The sequence below is a fragment of the Chiloscyllium plagiosum genome, unplaced genomic scaffold (genome assembly GCF_037043375.1).
Source record: "Chiloscyllium plagiosum isolate Xiang-an unplaced genomic scaffold, Cpla_swu_hap1 HiC_scaffold_4, whole genome shotgun sequence".
Lineage (NCBI taxonomy): Eukaryota > Metazoa > Chordata > Chondrichthyes > Orectolobiformes > Hemiscylliidae > Chiloscyllium > Chiloscyllium plagiosum.
This window is the reverse complement of record NW_028270142.1, coordinates 24,568,117-24,589,898: the sequence shown is the minus strand read 5'-3', so window position 1 is coordinate 24,589,898 and position 21,782 is coordinate 24,568,117. Positions and strand designations below refer to the sequence as shown.

Here is a 21,782-nt window from a genome sequence, read left to right as displayed (position 1 = left end):
CTTTCTTAAGATGCTTATCAAATGGTTCCATTGACCATGAGTTTGGTCATCCAACCTAATATCTTTTTACATTGATGAGCGTATGTAAAATGTCATTGGGTGTTTTATGATGTCAAATAAATACATCTTGTTGTTTAACATGGTAAAGGAACTTAAAAGGGTCAGTTCAGAGAAGTTACCAAGGTAGGAACATTCTAAACTTAGCGGTGAACTTTTAGAAATGAAATCAGAAAGAAAGTTTGCCAGATTAAAAGGGATGGATTTCTGAAACTTGATTTCCACAAAATTGTAAATACTTAAATGGAGATTTCAAAAATGGCCATAAATAAGTAGAGTCTGGTAGCCATTACAGACTTAGGGCTATAGAATGACATGGATTGGGACCTGAATGTTTTTTCTACTGGGTATAAGTATGAACACAAAAATTGATTAATAATATTTCTTTCAGATTGATCATGATCTAATTTGATCTGAAATAGCTTGAGGGTTTGAATAGTCTTCTCTTTTTTTGATCCTTAAAACTCCACTTCTCAATGTGTTAACATTGCTGTGATGATTAAAAGAAACACACACTCATTCCAGTTAAGCAAGTTATTGTTTTCAATTAAAAAACTTTAAAAATTGTGAATGCTATAAATCAAAGACAAAACAGAAATTGCTGGAAAACCTACTGAGTTTTCAATTGATTCCTTTGCACGAAAGTAATATTATTTATTACACCAATATCGATTTGGAATACAGTTAATGAAATTCATAGGTTCCACTCCTGAAACATTGATATTCTCAAATCAAATTTATTCTTTGTTTCTGTAATGGCTAGCCTACATTTAATATTGCAGTATATCTTTGTGTAGTCTTTGTATTGATACGTACATGCTGAGGTATAAATTTATTTCTTTTGTTTTGAAGCTCCTTGTGGTGGCCATTTTTCTTCTCCTAATGGAGTAATCCTATCACCAGGCTGGCCTGGATATTATAAGGATTCCCAGAATTGTGAGTGGGTGATTGAAGCTGAACCAGGACATTCCATCAAAATAACATTTGAAAGGTCTTCTCACAACCTTTTTTTTTCAAATCTTGCTATGTTGATGAGTAACTATCTTAATTGATAAGCGAATTATTTGTATTTTTGAGCAAAGTTTAGCTTTCACAAATTAGTCATTGTGAAAATTCTTAGTTTTTATATCTTGGCAAATAAAAGGCATATATATTATATTACATCTTACATCAGTTTTTGTAAAACAAATCTTCCAAGACTGGTTTGAAAATCATTATACAAGTTTCAGAAAGATAAAGGCAGAAGTGTAATGGTCCATTTACTTCTTAAAAATATGAATATGTGACTTGCTGAAGAAAAGGTGTGATTTCTGTATTATCTTTCCCAGTTTATAATGATAGAAACATTTACAAAAACCTAATTATTAAGCTGTGTCCGATAGCTGGTTAAGTAAGCTGGAGTGATACTTGAAAATAAAGTATTCTCCAAAAGTTAAGTTTGTTTGAACATTTAGTATTGACTTACATATGAATTTAAACTTCTCTCTGCATAGGTTTCAAACTGAAGTTAATTATGATGTTCTGGAAATTCATGATGGACCAAGCCTTCTATCCCCAGTTCTTGGCTCTTTCAATGGCACACAAGTTCCTCAATTTCTTTTTAGTAGCACCAACTATCTTTACCTTCTCTTTGTAACTGATAATAGTCGTTCCAATATTGGCTTCAAGATTCATTATGAAAGTAAGTATTCCTTGTCGCCATTTTTTCCCAGCATTTTAATTGAACTTATGCTTCATTTAGGTTATTTAAATCAGAGGTGTATTTTTAATATTTTGTTACAAAGGAAGCAGTCACTGTGCATAAAATAACTGCTGTGGAAATAATTAAACAAACTGTTCAGTTTTAGATGAGAGGTATACGTTTTTGTTTCTCGTGACACTTTTATATTTTTCTTCCTGTTTCTGCAGGTGTTACAGTAGATACATATTCCTGCATGGATCCTGGAATCCCAGTGAATGGCTATCGTTATGGGCAGGACTTTTCAATAGGTTCCACTGTGGCATTCAGCTGTGAATCTGGTTACACAATCAGTCATGAGGAGCCTCTGATGTGTGAGAAGAATCACTGGTGGAATCATCCTTTGCCTACTTGTGATGGTAAGGAACTACTGGAAGTCACCGCAGCCTAGAAATCACTGCTTGTGAGCTATTCAAGGACAAATTGTGGACTATCATACCTTTAAGCCATTTAGGACTGATGAGATTTCTTCACCCAGAGAGTGGTAAGCCTGTGGTATTCGTTTAGCCACATTATCCCATCCACCCTCACGCTGTCTCTGCCAATGCCTTCCACACACACCCTGTCGCCCTTTCACTACCGCTCAAACCACCCCTCGCTCTCTGTCTCCCTCTCACATCTGCACACTCACTATGAGTGGGCTTGGGAAACCCACTCAACCATCTTGAACTTATTCCTACAGATGGTCAGACCTGTTCATGATTGAATACAAGCTGGAAGAACTGCAGATGCAATAAATCAGAAACAAAAACAGATTTTCTGGAAAAGCTCAGCCGGTCTGGCAGCATTGGTAGAGAGAAATCAGAGCTAACATTCTGGGTTGAGTTACCCTTCCTCAGAACTCATGTTCATGATGGAGTTTTTCTGGTCTATTTCCAGCCTCGATGCTTGTCACCTTGACCTTGCTGTCAGCCCTGGCCCTGCCCCGCCTCAGTCCAGATCATAGCCATAAGCCCAGACCACCACCTTGATTCTGCTGACAGACTAGGGCCCAGGTTCATGAGCCAACTTGGCCTTGCATCTCTGCCACCTTTTATTTGGGTCCGCCCAGTCACCCCACCCAGTAAGCATCCTCTCCTTTGTAGCAAATTTGCTCACTAGACATACTGCAACTCCCTGTCTCCAGGCCTGAGGGTCAATAAAGATAGAGATATTTGCACAGCTTTATCCTGAGAGACAATTCAATTTCTACATTTGCCACTGATTGGCTCAGTGTAGTCCAGATTTAAAAGTTGCCAGTGTTCCAAGGGCCATAGAGCTGCTGTCTCATGAGAGAGAGATGACTGGTGGTGATTAAATGGTCATCATGCCTCAGGCGAGGGGAATGGTTGAGAAGGAGAACGCTTCATGGTGACCTCAGCCAGTGCAGGAATGGGACCTCCAATGTTGGCATCACTCCACATTGCAAACCAGCTGTCTATGACTCTTCAAAAGTATAAATAGCAAATATGGGAGAGAAACAGCCTCTTATTTGAGGAACATAGGAATATTGCTACGCGTGCTTAAATTGAAGCAGCAGCTCCTTAGTGATTCTTCCACATGCACGTGATTTGGATATGAACTATAATGCACACTAGGATTGGACTCTTTGTCAGTGTACATTCTGATGCGTGGGATACCTGTTGGACAAACTCATATTAGATATATTGCTTTTCTATTGGCAAGGTGGCTCTGTCCTCATCTGAGGTTCCAAAAACTTTGCCAACTCGTGTTTACAAGCCCTTCATTTAAAAACGATGGTTCGAATCTTGAGTATTTCCGAAATGAAAAACCTAAACTTATTAAAATGTGAAATTTATTGGCAGGTGGAAATCTCTGCTGTGATTTTTATTAACTCAGGCATATTTGAATTTTGTTCCTCATTGGTAAAAAGGTAATGGAGTACAAATCAGTGTACTGAAGCCCCTTGTTAACTAACAATGAATATCTTTACTGAGCAATTATTTTACAGATGTTTTCTCTGAGCGATGTTTCTAATTTCACCCAAGGGTCATTTGAAAATAAATTTTAACATCTGACACTATACTAAAGATATAAACAAAATTGAATTTTAAACTTTTTTTTCTTGGTTAGTACTAGGATATTGACCACAAATTATTGCCTTTTCTACTTTTAAGATGAACATTAAAAGAGCTCTAAATGCAAATAGTAGTGCAGTTTTAATAAATAATTCCAAATTGAACGCATTTGCTGTCTCTGTTTAGTTCAGGCAGGCAATAATAGCAGCAACTGACACATTCAAAATATTTATAGTATTCCTTTACAATTTCTTTCTTATTCTTTTCCAGTAGAAAGTGACATACTTTTATTGTAAAGATTTGGGGATAGGCATCCACCTAATTATTTCTGCTCACACCCTTTTCTCATGACAGAATACAAATTAGCTTGCAAAATCCTGTGAAATATGCATTTAGTAGCATTGCTTGGGTTTTTAATCATGACAAGGGGGCCTTGAAAACAGTCACAGCATTATTTGTGTTGTAAATCTTCAGTAATTTTGATTATGAAGCAACCATCCAAGAGATTTTCCAATCTAAATTCCAAGATTGTTTTGCTAACGTGGAAAAGCAAGTAGCTGTGAACTAAATTCAGCTTGAATCACAAACATTGAATGTGAGCAGAGGTTTCAATGATGTGAACATTTTCAGAAATATTGGGGAAAGCTGAGGAACAATCAATGCAATGCTGTTAAAGGCATTTGATTGAAACAGATTGAAATCAATCTCTTGTCTAAGTAAGGGAAGGTCATCTGATCCAAGCTGAGCACTGAGTTTGTTTTGAACAGTTCCTTAGTTTACTTAGTGGTTGGAGTTTGCAATGCCAATGCCGGACAAACCTACAAAAATAAAGTGGGTGGGGGAAGGATCGTAATTTCAAATTTAAATAATACTATTTGTTTCTGTTTTTCACACTGAAGTGTACATTGTCATACTTGACCAAGTTATACTGCATCTCCGATGTGTTTGCCCAGTCTTTCAACTGGTTTGAAACATTGAGGTCTCCTTGCATCCATCTCACAGCTCACAATTCGACCCACTTTTGTGTCATCTGAAAAGTTAGAAATGTTGCATTTGGTTCTTTTATCTTAGTCATTGAGGTACATTGTGAATAGTTGGAGTCCAAACCCTGACCCTTGTGTTACTCTGCTAGTCATTGCCTGCTTCTTGGAAAAATATGTATTTATTGCCATTCTCTCAATTCGAATCAACATATTATCCCATATCCCATGTGCATTAACTTTGCCCAAAAATCTTCATGGAAGGACCTTATCAAAAGGCTTCTGAAAATCCAAATACCCACATCTTTCTGTTTTATCTATTTGAGGAATGGCAGATAAAATTTAATTTAGATAAATGTGAGGTGTTTCATTTTGGAAAGGCAAATCAGGGTGGGACACATACACTTCATGATAAGGTCCTAAGGAGTGTTGCTGAACAACAAGACTTGGAGTGCAGGTTCATTGTTCCTTGAAAGTGGAGTCCCAGGTAGATAGGATAGTGAAGGAGGCAATGGTGGGCTTGCCTTTACTGTTCAGTATGTTGAGTGTAGGAGTTGAGAGGTCATGTTTGCAGCTGTATGGACATTGGTTCAGTCACATTTGGAATATTGTGTGCAATTCTGGTCTCCCTCCCTCCTGTGGGAAGGAAGTTGTGAAACTTGAAAAGGTTCAGAAAAGATTTACAAGGATGTTGCCATGGTTGGAGGGCTTGAGCTATAGGGAGCGGCTAAATAGGCTGGGGCTATTTTCCCTGGAATGTGGGAGGCTGAGGGATGATTTTATAGAGGCTCATAAAATCACGAGGGACATGGATACAGTAAATAGACAAAGTCTTTTCCCTGGGGTGGGGGGAGTCCAAAACTAGTGGACACAGGTTTAAGGTTAGAGGGGAAAAATTTAAAATTGATCTAAGGGGCAACTTCTTCATGCGGAGGGTGGTACATGTATGGAACAAGCTGCCAGAGGAAGTGGTGGAGGTTGGTACAATTGCAACTTTTAAAAGATATCTGGATGGGTACATGAATAAGAAGGGTTTAGAGTGATATGGGCTAAATGCTGGAAAACGGGGCTAGTTTAATTTAAGATATCTGGTCGACATGGACAAGTGGACCGAAGAGTCTGTTTCTGTGCTAAACATCTCTATCACTATGATTCTATTCTACGTTACATCTGCAAAAGAAAAACGCCAGTAAGTTTGTAAAGCATGATTTGCCTTTCATATACCCATGCTGACTTTGTCCAATCCTGTATTTATGATAAGTTCTATTTACTATCAATGCAGTTATTTGACCGCAAGACTTTTTTCCTTAAATGGCATGTGCCTATTGAATTGACAAGCACTGTGCTAAGTATCTGCAAGCATTAGAGTATTTTTTTACGAGGAGATAAATTGCTGTTGTGAATTCAACAATGTCAAGAAACAGATTTTTTAATATATCTGGATACTCTGTTTTGATTTGTATATTGTTTCAATATTGTCCTTAGAGATACTTGAAAGAATTGAATAGATATCTAATTTCTTAGATTGAAAATCCATGTGTTCAACCTTTGAAGATTCAATATCTGATGGCTAACCATCTGCTCAGGAAAACTCAGAGGCTTTATCCTCTGATCTCTGGAGGGTTTGTTTGCACAATTGTGGAGTAGAATTTCACTGTGAGTGATGGTCTGAACTCCAAGGCCTCTAATAGATTTACCTTGGTGAAAGTTGATTACACAGCTGTAAACAAGACTGTAACTCACAAGAGCTTGCTTTGTCAAGATTGTCTTTTCAGTGGTGGTTCATTTTGACTAATACCTGACTGCGGGGAGAGTACATTGTGATCATATTGAATATTTATATTTTAATAGTTATAAGGGTTCCCAAGAGGAATAATTATTTTCACAAGATGCTTGAATGGATGATTGTTTATTTCCTTTGGGTATTTCAAAGGCTACAAATCCACAAGCTAGCTCAGCAATTATTCTTGGACTTGGGATTCCATGTTTTCTTCCCTAGTTCCCAGGTGTAGTATCCCCTCAGTATTTACTTGTATTAATATCCTAATATGTTAAATAACAGGGGTTCTTCCTACAACTTTGAGTTCACTGAAGTCAAGGAGGCTTCTGCATAACCTGTTTTACTTACAAACATGCCATATGTCAAAATAAACTCCAAATTAAAATACAATAAAGTAGCAGAATGAGAAAAAAAGTCTCTATTTAAATTATTCACACCATGCATTTTACAAAATAAAGTGAAAAATATAGACAATTAGCTCCAGAGAATCTCTTCCATATTGTTATACTTAGCATCCTGCCTTTAGACAAGTGTGATATATTTGCCAAACCATCCAACTTAAACACATCTTTGGTATTTTTGTGCTGTACAGTGATGTTCTATCATATGATCTTATCTGTGACCTTTGCAGCAATGGCTAGAGGAACATGCAAATGAGTGGATGGGTAAACATCAAATTCTTCAGGGTTCCTGTCCTCCACTGGCTCCTCCAGTTGAAATTGCATCCACAATCACATCATGTCTGTTTTCTTGTGTAGTATGCAGTCATCCATTTCCAATTCCATGGTTTCCATTTTCACATACATGAGCAAAAATTGGCTTCAATTTGCGATGACTTATCCTTATACCTGTTTGAATCTAGTATGGTGGGAGCAGTTAGTAACTGTGGTTTCCATCACCACCTTCCATGCCATGTTAATTCTGACTGTGATCTTTACAGCAACTGGTAATTCTCTTGTTTCTTATCGATGATGTTGATAACCTGAGGGATCAGCTGCCATTCATAGTAGGTTCTTAGATTCCTAAATAACCTCTGATGCATTGACTGGAACTTTGCCATGCTGTTCGGTGGCAATGACATCAGCTTGATGCTCTTGAATCCAGTCGTGTCAGGGTGCATCAGCTGGTCGACTCTCCTGATAATAATCTTCCTTTTCTTTCATTTATATATTTTATCAATTTCCTTATCTGACATAAACAGTTTTGTAATGCTTATGCTGCATGGGCACAGTCTTGCCATTCACAAAGCAACCCACCTGCTTGGAATTTCTAATTTGCAAGAATCAATAGCCTTTCAGTGCCATCTGTATTAGCACAGACCATCACAGTGAGTTCCTTGCTCCACTTTCCGTCATAATGCATTTTGTCTTTAAACATAAGTGAGCCATCTAGCAAAAATGGCAGGATAGTCAAGTTTCGTCTGCTGAAATGTCTCTTGGTGCGCACACGTTCATTGCATGACTAGGGCCATTTTGTGTCAAAAATGTGTCATTTCTTCCATCACGGTTGCCTATGCACCACCTGTCATGCAGACTAGGACCATGCCTTGTCTTGAATTGGTTGAGCCAATGAGTCCTGCAGGTGAATTGTTTGTGGCCTAAACTCTTTGCCAGATTGACTCCCCTCTTATCCGGGATTGAACTGGAGATGTAAATGTTCTCTTGTTGGACTGCTTTGCATTACTTTAGCAGAATTCCTTCATTGTCAAGATGGTGAGCCAATTCTAGCGTTTTCATTGCTGTCAAGAACATCTGCTTGTCAAACAATTCCAAGGAATTGGCTGTGTGTTTCCGACTTGATGCCAAACTTGAAGGTGGAATCTTCCATTCCTTTTCAATGTCCACTTTCTACTTAATGTATGCTTGACCAGCTTTAACTCCACTCCAATTGACAAAACTAAAATTTTCTCTGAGTTTTTGAAATATTCAAAGATATTGTGTTCCCCTTCACAGGGAGATTTTGATGTCAAATGATCGCTTGTGTTATGGACGAGGCCAGACCACTCAAAGCATTCTTAACCAGGCAGCACCAGACCTAACCTTGCAATTTGTTTCAGTCAGTGTACTGTGAAAATTATCTGGAGTAAGATAGATAGGTTAACTACTCGATTTTAAAACAGACAAAAACTTTATTCACAAAATTACACAATGAAACACAAAGAACAGAATAAGGTGCAGGTTTTATTACTACTTGTTGTTTTCCGATTAGCTGACATGTATGACATGTCTGGCAAAATTCTTTGTGTAGTCCAGGCAAGTAAAAATGTCTTTGTATTTAGGCTGTATTTTCCTCACCCCTAAATGACCTCCAAGTGGTAGCTCATGCACCACTCACAGCACCTCATTTCTATATCCTACTAGCAAAATAACTTGATGAATCTCGGCCCATTTTCCATCTGCTTGAACGTGTAATGGTCTCCATTTCCTCAGTAAGACATCATTTCTTAAGTAATAACACATGGGAATGCATTCACTTTCATTCTTTGTAAATGCCTTTTGATATAACTGTTTTAACTTCTCATCTTTCTGCTGTAATTCAATCAGCTTAGCAAAAATATTTGCATGGTGAAAACAATGACTGCAGATGCTGGAAACCAGATTCTGGATTAGTGGTGCTGGAAGAGCACAGCAGTTCAGGCAGCATCCAAGGAGCTTCGAAATCGACGTTTCGGGCAAAAGTCCATTCCTGATGAAGGGCTTTTGCCCGAAATGTCGATTTCGAAGCTCCTTGGATGCTGCCTGAACTGTTGTGCTCTTCCAGCATCACTAATCCAAAAAAATTTGCATGTTTACCTACTTGCTCCTTCTCTATTCCACCTATCTGATCAAAGAAAGTTTTGGATAACACTATGTCAGCTTCCTTATTTGTGCCGTTTGATCTCTCTTGATTCAGCTTATGCCTCTGTGATCTTGTGATCACACAATCAGGGAAAGTTTCTGGATAAAAATTATCCAGGTCTTCATTTGCCTGCGTCTTCACTGGTTTTTCAACTAGAGTAGGCAGCATGCCCACTGGTGAATCAGCTATATCTTTTGCAAGGACAAATCGTTTTCCTGGAGCTGACACTTTGACTAGTACTCCTACTACAAATTCTCCGCTCTTCACTGGACTCTCTAACCTCACTTTAAATAATTGAGCACTTTTTGTCTCACTATGAATTCCTGTTACTATACCTTCTCTGGTAATAGTCTTTCAGGAGTGCATATTTCCTCATCCCTCAGCATTACAGACTGAGAGGATCCTGTGTCCCATAATATTGTAACTGCCTTACCTATTACTCCTGGCTTATGTGAATAAAATTTACTATTGCATGTATTTTTTAAGCAGATCTGGCACTTTCTCCTTAATCAATCTCTGATCATCTTGTACACTCTGAGGCAGTTGTCAAACTTCCCTTGGGCTTTTTATTATTAGTCCAACAAATCTTCCAGGCTTGTCTGGTTTTCCTACATCTGGCTTTCTCGTAGCCCACCAACACTGTGATTTTGTGTGGCCTATTTTATTTCAATGAAAATACCGGAGCCTTTTAACTGCTTTGTCCCCTCAAGGCTTTCTGTTTTACCCTGTGGTAAGTTATCCTTATGATCTTCACTGAGATCTACCATTCCCTTTCCATGTGAGGACATCTCTTTGCCCCAATTTCTATCCCTCATGGACCGAAATTGATTCTGGAAGCCAAACTGTGTTTTATGGACCAGTTCATAATCATCAGCCATTTCAGCTGCTAACCTTGTTGTTTCAATTCTCTGCTCTTCCACGTGAGTTTGCACTACTTCAGGCAGTGAATTTTTGAATTCCTTCAAAATAATTACCTCTCTAAGGGCATCAGAAGTTTGCTCAATTTTTAAAGCTCTTATCAATCTATCAAAATTACTCTGTTTGATCCTTTCAAACTCAAGATAAGTCTGACCAAGGTCCCTCCTTAGATTCCTGAAACATTGTCGATAGTCTTCTGGTACAAGCTCTAATGCACTTAAAATGGCTTTTTTCACCACCTCATACTCCCCAGATACATCCTCTGATAGGGATGCAAATACCTCACTTGCCCTACCTACAAATTTCATTTGGATCAACAAAACCCACATTGCCACTGGCCACTGCATTTGTTTAGCCACCTTTTCAAATGAGATGGAAAAGGCTTCCACATCATTCTCATTAAATTTAGGCAATGCTTGAACATACTTAAACAGTTGAAAGTTTGGGAGAAGATTTGTAGCTCGGGTGCTCATTGTTGTGGTTCTGTTCGCCGAGCTGGGAATTTGTGTTGCAGACGTTTCATCCCCTGTCTAGGTGACATCCTCAGTGCTTGGCAGCCTTCTGTGAAGCACTTCTGTGATCTTTCCTCTGGCACTAGCCACACTACCATACATCAAGAACATTTCCGAACTGACAGCCAGACTACTGTGACGACTAGGACTCATAACAGCACACAAACCAACAGCCACTCTCAGACAACAACTCACCAGAACGAAGGACCCGATATCCAGCATGAGCAAAACCCATGTAGTGTACAAAATCCCACGCAAGGACTGTACAAAACGCTACATAGGACAAACAGGAAGACAGCTAACAATCCGCATCCATGAACACCAACTAGCCACGAAACGACACAACCAGTTATCCTTAGTAGCCACACACACAGATGACAAGCAACATGAATTCGACTGGGACAACACTACTATTATAGGACAAGCCAAACAGAGAACAGCCAGGGAATTCCTAGAGGCATGGAACTCATCCACAGATTCAATCAATAAGCACATCGATCTGGACCCAATATACCGACCACTGCAACAGACAGCTGGAACTGACAACCGGAAGGGGCAGATTCAAACCACTACAAATGCCGGAGGAAGGATCACAGAAGCACTTCACAGGAGGTTCCCAAGCACTGAGGATGTCACCTAGATAGGGGATGAAATGTCTGCAACACAAATTCCCAGCTCGGCGAACAGAACCATACTTAAACAGTTTCTCAAGAGGTTTCTGACTACTAGGGGCTTGCTCATCCTCACTCTCTTCCTCACTCAGCCTACCCCCAGCCTTTATCTCCAGCTTTTGAAGCTGACTTTCCTTTTTAAGTGTCAGTTTTTTTGAAGTTCGAACACTCTCTCTTTTTCTTTCTCTGCTCTCTTTTTTCCCCTCTTTTCTGCTTTTAATCGTAACACAAACTGTTTCATTTCTGCTGTCCTTTTCTCATCTCTTACCTCTAACTCGAGCTGCTTCATTTGCAATTGAATTCTTGCCATCTCTCAAGATTCTAATGGTTTCTCAAGCAAGTTTAAATACTGAGCTACTGCTGTAATTATCTCTCCATTTCTCACAGAAGCAGGCAGTTCCAATTTCCAGCTTCTCTGCTGATTCTTGCAACTTGGTCTTATTCACTTTTTGCAAACCCTCCAAAGTCTCCACATCCAGAAATCTTTTGGCGACTGGGAGAGCCATTACTATCCCAAGCTTTGTCTACCCAACCAACCCAACATCCAAAATAAAGACACTAGCAGCTACCACTTAATGTTTAAAATCCTGCAAAGAGCCCCCAGTCTGTTATGGACTAGGCCAGACCACTTAAAACATTCTTAAGAGTTTCCATACAGCTCTCTGTTGAACTTCCCAGTTCAAGACTGAACTAAAGCTGCTCAGCTCAGCTAGAGAGCTGACCACTCCCCTTGTATTACCATGGTCACTTCTAAAACATGAACACTTTGAGCTCATCTGTTTACATATAAACAAAAGGCCTCTCAAAACCCTTTTCATCTCTGTACCAAACCAATCTGATCGGAGTCTGGCCTGGTTTATTACCCTCTGAAAAAAATCAAGGACATTGTCTCCTTGAGCCAAGGAAGAACTTTTAGAAAAAAAAGGGACTAGCTTTGTGACACTTGCCATCTCAATAAGAAGGACTTCTGCTTGAATCTCTGTGCCTTTACATTCTGTGATGTTCACCACGTGGAATGTCTTCTTAGTGTGTGTACAGTGATCAGATCAACTTCAACATCTGATAGTGTAGCTTGGCTCAATATCTGTCGATTGCTGTTATGTTCTTGCAGTGACTGGAACCGGGTGGATCTTGTGAGATCCTTGATTGGGATTGTTAACCTGGGATAATTAGGAAGCCATGGCTGACCAATATAAACACAGAATTCAGAATCTCTTCAGTGTAGGGGACTGACTCCGAGCTGGCTGGCCATAGTGCAAAAAAAGGGTGATATTGGTGATGGGATACCCACCTCTATGAAGTTGTTTACATATTTTTATTTCAATTGAATACTGAACCTGGTTATCCTCTAATTGTGGTTTCTAGATTGTAGTTTGTTTTGGCCTTCACTTTCTGCCTTGACACTTCCAACGTCCTCTAGTAGCACATGTCTTGTGTATGTCCTGAAAGGCTGGATAATCTTGAGGTGTGGTTCTGCCCGCATTGCTAGCTAGATTTGCCTTTCCTAGTTGCTCATTCAACCTTGCAGAGCAGCTTTGTACTTGTGTCTGCTTTGTGGCAGTGCTTCAATGGTGTAACTTTTGGGTTGGTTGAAGAGATAGTTTTGGAAACCTGTAATTAGGATACCTGTTATCACATGGATGATGATTTTGTTGGCTTGCTCAGTTGGTATAATGCCATATCAGTGCTCCTAGTCTCTGCAAGTACGTTTGAATTTGTCAGTGAGCTCTATCAGTTGTTGCCTCAAAGACATTCAATTCTAGATGGCTTATTTTGAAGTTGAGCTTCAGAGCAAATTGAGCCTTAGATGTTGAACGTATTTTATCTGTGTCTTCAAGGCCATCATTAGGTTCATTCAACATATGCAATCTATTGACGTCTTTATTCCATATGGTAGTTATCATCTTCCAGGCTTCTTAACTTGTTTGGCAATATTGAGATCCAGCAAATTGACCTTCACAAGTTGTTGGGAAGTATTAATAATATTATTAGTCCTGTTCCTACATTCTTATTCTAGGGAAGTGATGGCCTAGTGGTATTATTGCTGGTTTATTAATCCAGAAACTCACGTAATGCACTGGGAACCTGGGTTCAAATCCTACCACAGCAGATAATGGCATTTAAGTTTAACAGTTCTGGAATTAAGAGTCTAATGATGACAACAATTCCATTGCTGATTATTGGAAAATCCCATCTGGTTCACTAATGTCCTTAAGGAAAGGAAACTGCCAATGGGATCAGTACATTACATCTTTTCCCCGTCGTAGATTTGACATCTGTTTAAGGTACACTTCCTGAAAGTGTATACATCATATCCAAATAAAAGCTAGAGGTCATGAATTCAAATGCCACCATAGTAAATTTTATATTGGCCTCAGTACATCTTGCAATTTGTGGTCTGCTATGTTAACATGACAATTGCTTGAGATGGTATTCTTTCTTCTCCTACTAGAGCAGTACAGCACAAGAACAGGTCTTCGGCCCACCATGTCTACACCAACTATGATGCCAATCTAAAATAATCTCATCTGCCTGTTCATGGTCCATCTCCCTCTATTTCTTGCCTGTTCACATGCCTCTTAAACATTACTATCTTATCTAATTTTGCTACTTCCTCTGGTAGTGCTTTCCAGGTACCTACCACCTTTTGCTTGAAAACACTTGCCTCGTACATCTCTTTTAAACTTTTTACCCTCTCACCTTAAACTAATGTTCCCCAGTACTTGACATATCCACCCTGGGTAAAAACACTCCAAATGCCCACCCTATCCACGCATCATAATTTTATGTACTTCAGTCAGATCACTCCTCAGCCTCTGACACTCGAGAAAAAGCAATCCTGGTTTGTTCAACCTTTCCTTATAGCTAATACACTCGAATTCAGGGAATATCTTGGCAAACCTCTGTTGCACCCTCATTAAAGCCTCCATCCTTCCAAAAGCATGGCAACCAGACCGCATTCATTACTCCCAATGTGGCTGACGTAAAGTTTTATACAACATGACTTGCCAACTTCTAAACGCTCTGTCCAATTGATGAAGGCAAACATGCCGTACATTTTCATTTCCACCTAATCCATTTCAGTCACAATTTTTAGGGAGCTATAGACTTGCACCACAAAATCTTTCTGTATATCAATACTCCTAAGGTCCTGCCATCTATGGCATACTTTCCTCTTGAATTTGACCACCTAAATTGTATCGCCTCACACTTGACTGGATTAAACTCCCATCTTCCATTTTTTTGCCCAGTTTTCAAAATGATCTGGATTTTGCTGTAGCCTTTGATAAGCTGCCCCACTATCCACAGCTCCACCAATTTTCAGGCTGATGGAATCATAGAATCTCCACAGTGCAGTTTCAGGCCATCCAGCCCATCAAGGCCACACCGACCCTCAAGTGCCTTCTGGCCTGACCCAGTGGGATCCTGACTGATTTGGGTTCCACATATGCATTGTTTTCTGGGTCTTCAGCAGTGGCAACCACTTCTGGTGGTGATGCTGACAGAACTGCAGAGCTGCTGTAATGTGCTTGGTCGACAGGTTGCAAGAGGTGGGTCATTGTGTTGAAAAGGTGAGAAATCTTGGCTCATAATCATTAAAGATTCATTGCTTAACAGATTAAAACTGAGCTAGGTGAACCTTCTCCTGACCTTTTAGCTGTAGTAGAGGGAACACACCCTCAGAGTAGATTCAGACCCATGCTCAACAGTCTCTCCCTGTTTTCTGACACAGCCAGTTGATCCAAGCAGTTCCTTAGGTTCAGGGCTGCCAGGCTCTTTAAGATTTCAGCATGTGCTCAGTAATGTTTGAACACAGTCTACTTTTCCTGTAGGCAAGTGACTGAAATATTTGGAGAAATGTATTTTTTATAAAAAGACACAGTTACCAAAATAGGTGCAAAATATGCAATTGTAAATACTGTTCTCTGTTCCTTCCCATTCTTCTTGTTGTTAATTGAACCTAACATAGTTTCTTTGACCATTTCCAGAAGAAACAAGTCGAAATAGTTTTTATTTTCATCTCTTCGATTCTTTTAACTATTTGAGGATGAATTATTGTTTAATATATTTCTTCATCAGCACAAAATGTCATCTAATGTCGGAAGTAAGTGATCCATAATGCCCATTGGATATGATGTAAATCAAACTAAATCAGTTGAAATACTTTACAAAGTAATTAATTGGCCATGATGTTCTGACTAAACAACAGAGCACTTGCTGCTTATAGGTTGCCTTGAATCGACAAGCAAATACATTGATGGCTCTGGTCAGCTGTTATCTTTTACCTCAGAATCATATTTGAAGCATTGCAGGGTAAGATTGAAGTTCATTGATAACAAAGGACTCTCAGCAGGTCCCAGATCACGAGGGCATCTTCAATCTGAAGATCAAGTAGCTAGTTTATCCCAGGACAAGCCAATCAATGGTTCTTCATGACCAGTTAGGAATCTTTTGTATCATGAAACATAATGGCATACCATCTTCAATTAATCCATTTGATATCTTTTCCCCCATTGCAATAACAGTTGCAATTTATTTTCTGAAGTAGAAGACTTAAAGACTTATACTGTGTACTGGATAGAAATGAAAAATCATACTTTGAGGGTAACGGGTCAAAAAGCACAAAGGACCTGTTATTTTGAAAAACAATTTGAAGACCATTGTCACAATTGAACTTTCATGTTGTTTTAGGTGGACATGCAGGTCAGAACCATTCCTGGGATGTTTTCTGGCTCTAAATATACTTTGCATTTTATTGCTCTGTTTGACAGATGTCCACATTTTGTTTTTACGTGAGAATATTTCATGACAAATTAAAGTTATTCCATGATACAGTGGTGCAATATGTTCTGTGTTAGCTTGAAATGCCCTCATGACATTTATTATTTGTTTCAACAGGAGCACTCTAAAATGTTTGCCAAACAACTGCTATTGGGGCAAGATGAGCAATTAGTAATGTAACATTTATTTTGTAGATAACTTGCAAATCCAAAATACTTTGCCAAGAATGGTTTGATGTTGACAGAATTGGTGAGGTCAAAATAAATTTTAAATGTTGCATCTCTTTTCTGCAATCAACTTTGTCTCTTGGGCTAGAGTTTTCCCAAACCAGTGGAGGTAGATTACAGGGACAGTGGGATGAGAAAATTATAGAGGGATGGAAAAGTTCCAGCAAATGATCTCAGGTGAGGATCCTGATGCAATCCCACCTGTTTCTATTTTTCACAGGGTTGAGTTAGGATTCTCACAGGGAAGCCCTGATCCTGAGGCAGTAAATCAACTAAAGTACTTTAAGAAATCATTTTGTGCAAATTTGAGTATGGATTTCAACCCATGGTGGAAAAAACAAGCTCGGAATGTTTTAAATACTTATGCTGAGGAGCTCCTGCCATGACCAGGTGAGAGGCTGCTGGTCTTTTTCTCAGACACTGCCATCATTACTTGACAGATGACTATCAGCTTCTTGGAAGGCACTTCATCTGTTTAGACTTAACTACCTTCAATTACACTGCCCTGTTGCCAGCCTTCATGCTACGATGAGGATAGCTTCTGTTGCTCCACTTCAGAGGTCAAAGGCATCCACCTCTCATTTGCCCCAGCAGCAGCAGTTACCACCTACCACCTTCTTAGCCACATGCCTCTTCACAGAGGAGGAAGGAGACAACATCAAAAACAGAGTGCCTACATGCAGAGGATCAGTTCTCTTGACATATCTGAGCACCAGTGGCTCTGTCTCTAATGGCAGGCAGTTGCCAACATTTGCAGTGTCACTAATAAGACCCTTTTCATGGTGAACCAAGTGGGTTCACACTACCAATGGCTGACAAGAAGCCTGTCACAAAACAACTATGCCTCAGGTCTCTGCCTTTTCTCAAGTTGTGGCCTTTCTTCTGCAAGAGGAGAAAACAAGTGTGCATACTAACAAAAGCTTATCTGAAGGAAAGAATAGGGCATTATTTGTGCAGGGAATCTAAGGCATGGATGTGGGAGGGCAACAGGCTAGGAGTAGATATAAGCTGTTGGATATTCAGATGAGGATATAATGTGCCTGCAGAGACAGTCTATCTGTAAGGTGTATTGACCACAGATATTCTGTTGTAAGAAATTTGGAGGCTGTTTCTCAAAATAATAGGTCCCTTGTGCTTTTGGATCTTTTATGCCCTTAAAGCTCCAATTTTCATGATTATCCAGTATCTATTATGAATTATTAAGTCTTATATTTCAGAATATAAATTGCAACTGTTGTTGCAATGGGGGAGAAACATCACAATAAAAAGATTCTTTGAAGGTAATTGGAAATGCTACGCCATGCACCTTTAATGTCCTCCTGTTATCCTGGAACCGTGTGTGTCCAGTTTGGAGAGAGCGCACTGCTGTTGTTGACTTCCTTCGGAACTTCCATCGATGCCTGATCAAAAGCCAGAGATTGTTCTCTCTTGCTGATCTCTGACAGAACTCACCACACAGAATTCTCTTAGTTCACTCAGCTGGACATCCAGGTCAGAGTGAAACCCTCAGGAGGGAAGGGGTGGGGTGGGGTTGCTTTCCCAAGTCTCCTGTCCATTTCTGTGCTTGCTGTGCCTGACAAGTCGAAATATTGGTGAGATTTTCTGCAACATACCAGGAACCCTTTGAACAGAGATCCTTCCTTTAATCGTGTCATCCCCACTGCTCTCCCTATTTGACCAGGGAGCTTGAGGCATGCCCTTAGTTGTTTCGCTCTGGTAAAGGCCCTCCATTTCAGAAGTCATGCATCTCACCTGAAAACAAATCTGCCTTTTCAACAGACACTCAGGTAGAAAAGTTCCAATTTTTTGTCAATGTCCTGATTTTCTTTGCCTCTTTACCCGTGCTCACTGCTTCTTGTGTCATTTATTTAGTTGAACTCTATGTGTCTTAAGTTTTCAGCTGATAACCATCAATGCATCGCGCCTCCCCACTCCCCCACCACCACTGCCTACAACCACCTTTATCCATTAACCCTCTTCCCAGTCACCTACATACCCACGTTTTCAGCTAAAATAGCCAGCTCAAAATGTAAAAATACTTTACAATGCTCTTGAATATGTTGCTTGTTTCCCTACTATCTTTGGAAGGGCCAGTCTGGCATGGCACATTTGCACTCTTGGACTGTTGCTACGACCTGAAACTAAATACTGGATGCTGGGCAAAAATTTAGCAAAGAGAAAAATATTAAATTCTTATTCTTTGGAAAATTGACATTCGGAAATTAAGATGAAGAATTTAGAATGCCAGCAATCCCTGACTGTAAAACTGTAAATTATATCAGTAACATCTATGCAGCCATGCATTTCCTCATTCTTATAGATACAAGGCTTTCTGTAACATAAATACAAAAAAATAGAGACAATTGGTGGGTCAAAGCTGACCCTTTGATGAAATCCTGAACAAGTGGTCTGAATTGCTCATCTCATGGAGTATTCTGTTATGGCATAAATATATAAAGTAATTAATTTAAAGCTTTTTTAAAAAAAGAAAAATATATTGAACATGTAGCTTAGATTAAATAATGGAGCTGAACTCTAATTGGAGCTCTCATGTAGGAATGCAATGCATTATTATTAGACTCAAATCCTACTATAAATGTCACTATTTATTCCAGCGTAGGGATTTTAAAAATCTCTACCAAGCAGCTGTGAGTGAGCAGGAAAGACTATTATTAGAATCTCAACCTAGAGTATAAAATGGAGCATTTTTAAATGCAGCATGACTTGTGTACCAAAAGCAATTATTCTCAGTGTAACTGGCATAAAAGCGGATAATATCTTTCACAGAATAGTGTCTGATTATAGATATAATGTTTTAGCCACTGTTACTTTTTTAGCTTGACAAACATTTTCTTGCATGATTTCACAGATGTTGTCTGTTCGCCAGGACTGACATGAGGTTGCTTTTCAGTATTGTCTATGTCAAATTTCAACTATTAAAAATAGTGGCAGATGCTAAACAGTGATATTTTTTACAATATGATCTTGCATAGATCAAAAGTGCATTAATAAACACACAATAATATTGTAAAGGTTTGTTCCAAATCCACCCAAAGATTATCAGAGTGTGGAATCAGATATTTCACATGCTATTGAGCACTTTAAGGTTAGACAAAACAGCATAGCTTAGATACTTAATGCAATTTTCTTTATACAGCAACAGCACTGGATTTACAGAATGGAGTTTATTTTAGCAATGCAACCTGCCTTATAGTCCAGCTGAATTAAATTATATGTTATTATCCGAAGTAACTGCAAAAGTTTGTTTTCTGGATTTGTACAGAACTGGGCTAAGTCTATATTTATTAGTTTTGTTGTAAATAGCAGACATAGGAAATTATAACTGTTCTTCAGGATTGGATTCAAATTTCAGTTCCAGTGATGAAGGAGCAAATTAAGTCTTTGGGCCACTTGATTCCTCCATGTGGTATCTTAGACAAGTTTTCTTTTGCTGAACTATGGTGATTTACTTTTTTTCCCCATATCCAGTTATAGTTTGTTAGGTGAACTGAGTGAAACGGAAATATTCAAATAAAACCAAAGAAATGTAAATGCTGGAGATCTTAAACAAGAACTCAGCAAACATGGGAAGAAAGCAGAGTTAACATTTTGAGTCCGGTGATTCTTCATCAGAATTGATAGCAGCTAGGAAAAAGTGATATTTAGGTTGAAAACAAGGTGCAGGGGTGAGATTGGTGATGGTGAAGGGGATGGTGAGTGGGTAGGTGGAGATGGAGCCTAAAGAGCCAGACATGAAAGGGATAGGTAAACAAAGGGATTACGGAGAGCAGGCCAAGACAGAAGAGAAGCTGAGTAAGTGATATTGAGAGCTGAAGTGGTCTGTGCTGAAAGCATATCATGTAATGTGATAATAGGTGTGAGAGTGTGTGAAAATGGTTTGGCTGTGCTAAAAGCAACTCATGTCATAACAGGGCTTGGTGTGAAGGTGAGTAAAAAGCATAGAAAGATGGAAACAGCGTAAACAATACTTCCTTCACTGAGCTTCATGAACACTGTTACTGGCAAACTGAAATCACTGGCAGTCCAGTAAATGTTCATCCTAACCCCATGGGCATTAATTTATTGGAATGGATTGCATGTCTGTGATAGAATTTGTCCACCTCTCACCTAATTAATATCAAGTAGAAATCAGGTGGGTTGTCTAGCAAGTGAACAACTGTTTCAGCAAATTGCCACTCAACAATGAATTTGGAAGTTAACTCCCAGTTCAGGGTGGTGGTATCGATGCTCCTTTTGGAAGTTGAGGGAAGTCTGAAACTGCGTCAGTTTCCATTGCTCTCGCAAGCTTCCTGCTCAAGAATTGTTATGCTTAAAGTGAGCCATCAACCCCTGGACTGACCTTGCAATCTTCATTAATGGAGACATTGGAGAGGAAGATGGCCACTGTGTGCATGGAGGTCAAACAATAAGTACTTGTATCTGGAATTTTCTGTGTGGTTTTGTGGTGATGATTAGAAACTGTGTATGAGCCTCTGGCACTGAAAGATTTGTTGTTGAAATAGCATTAAACTCTATGCAATCTGACAAGGTGCCAGAATCTTTGGTTGGAGTAGTGCAGTCTACCTTGAGATCCTGATGGACTCAGATGAGTCAACTTTGACTCCTGATGGTTTAGTATTGAGACCTAAATTACCAGTGTTACTTGTACCTATCGCATTAAACTAAATCTTGTGTAAGACAAACATCATTTTTCTTTAAAATCTGAGTGGTTTATCCTGTACCATTGTTAACCAAACAAGCTCTTAGAATCAGTATGGAAAGAATTTGTAAGGTATAGTGGTATAGTGGTATAGTGGTAACGTCACTGAGCAAGAAGGCTTGGATTCCAGTCCCATCTTAAGATATCAGCTGAGAAAGGAAAGTTGGTGGCAACACATTACCCCAACCACAAGTCACCAATAGTTGGTACTGCAACAGACAATAATTAAAGCCTGTACTATTTAGAGCTGAAATTGTATTAAGATTAATCATAACACTGTAGTGTATATATATGTTGAAGCAAAATTATTGAAAAAATTAAGACAAACATGAAAGCAAGCAGAAAAAGGACAATGTTTATGCTTGGGCAGAAGTGGGGAGGGAGGTGGGAAGAGAAAATGTTTTCCCTAACTACCATAAGACCATAAGACATAGGAGTGGAAGTAAGCCCATTCGGCCCATCGAGTCCACTCCGCTATTCAATCATGGCTGATGGGCATTTCAACTCCACTTACCCGCATTCTCCCCGTAGCCCTTAGTTC

General features: G+C 39.2%; 1 protein-coding gene across 3 annotated transcripts in view; it reads left to right on the top strand.

The window, feature by feature from the left end:
- The window catches only part of csmd3b (CUB and Sushi multiple domains 3b), a 1,935,846-nt gene that overhangs the window by 1,482,563 nt on the left and 431,501 nt on the right, over nucleotides 1–21,782 (top strand). For all 3 annotated transcript variants that reach the window (XM_087986040.1, XM_087986041.1, XM_087986039.1), the window contains 3 exons: nucleotides 910–1,048; nucleotides 1,551–1,738; nucleotides 1,966–2,154. In XM_087986040.1, the coding sequence (XP_087842166.1) occupies nucleotides 910–1,048; nucleotides 1,551–1,738; nucleotides 1,966–2,154 (516 nt within the window). The remainder of the gene's footprint in view (nucleotides 1–909; nucleotides 1,049–1,550; nucleotides 1,739–1,965; nucleotides 2,155–21,782) is intronic.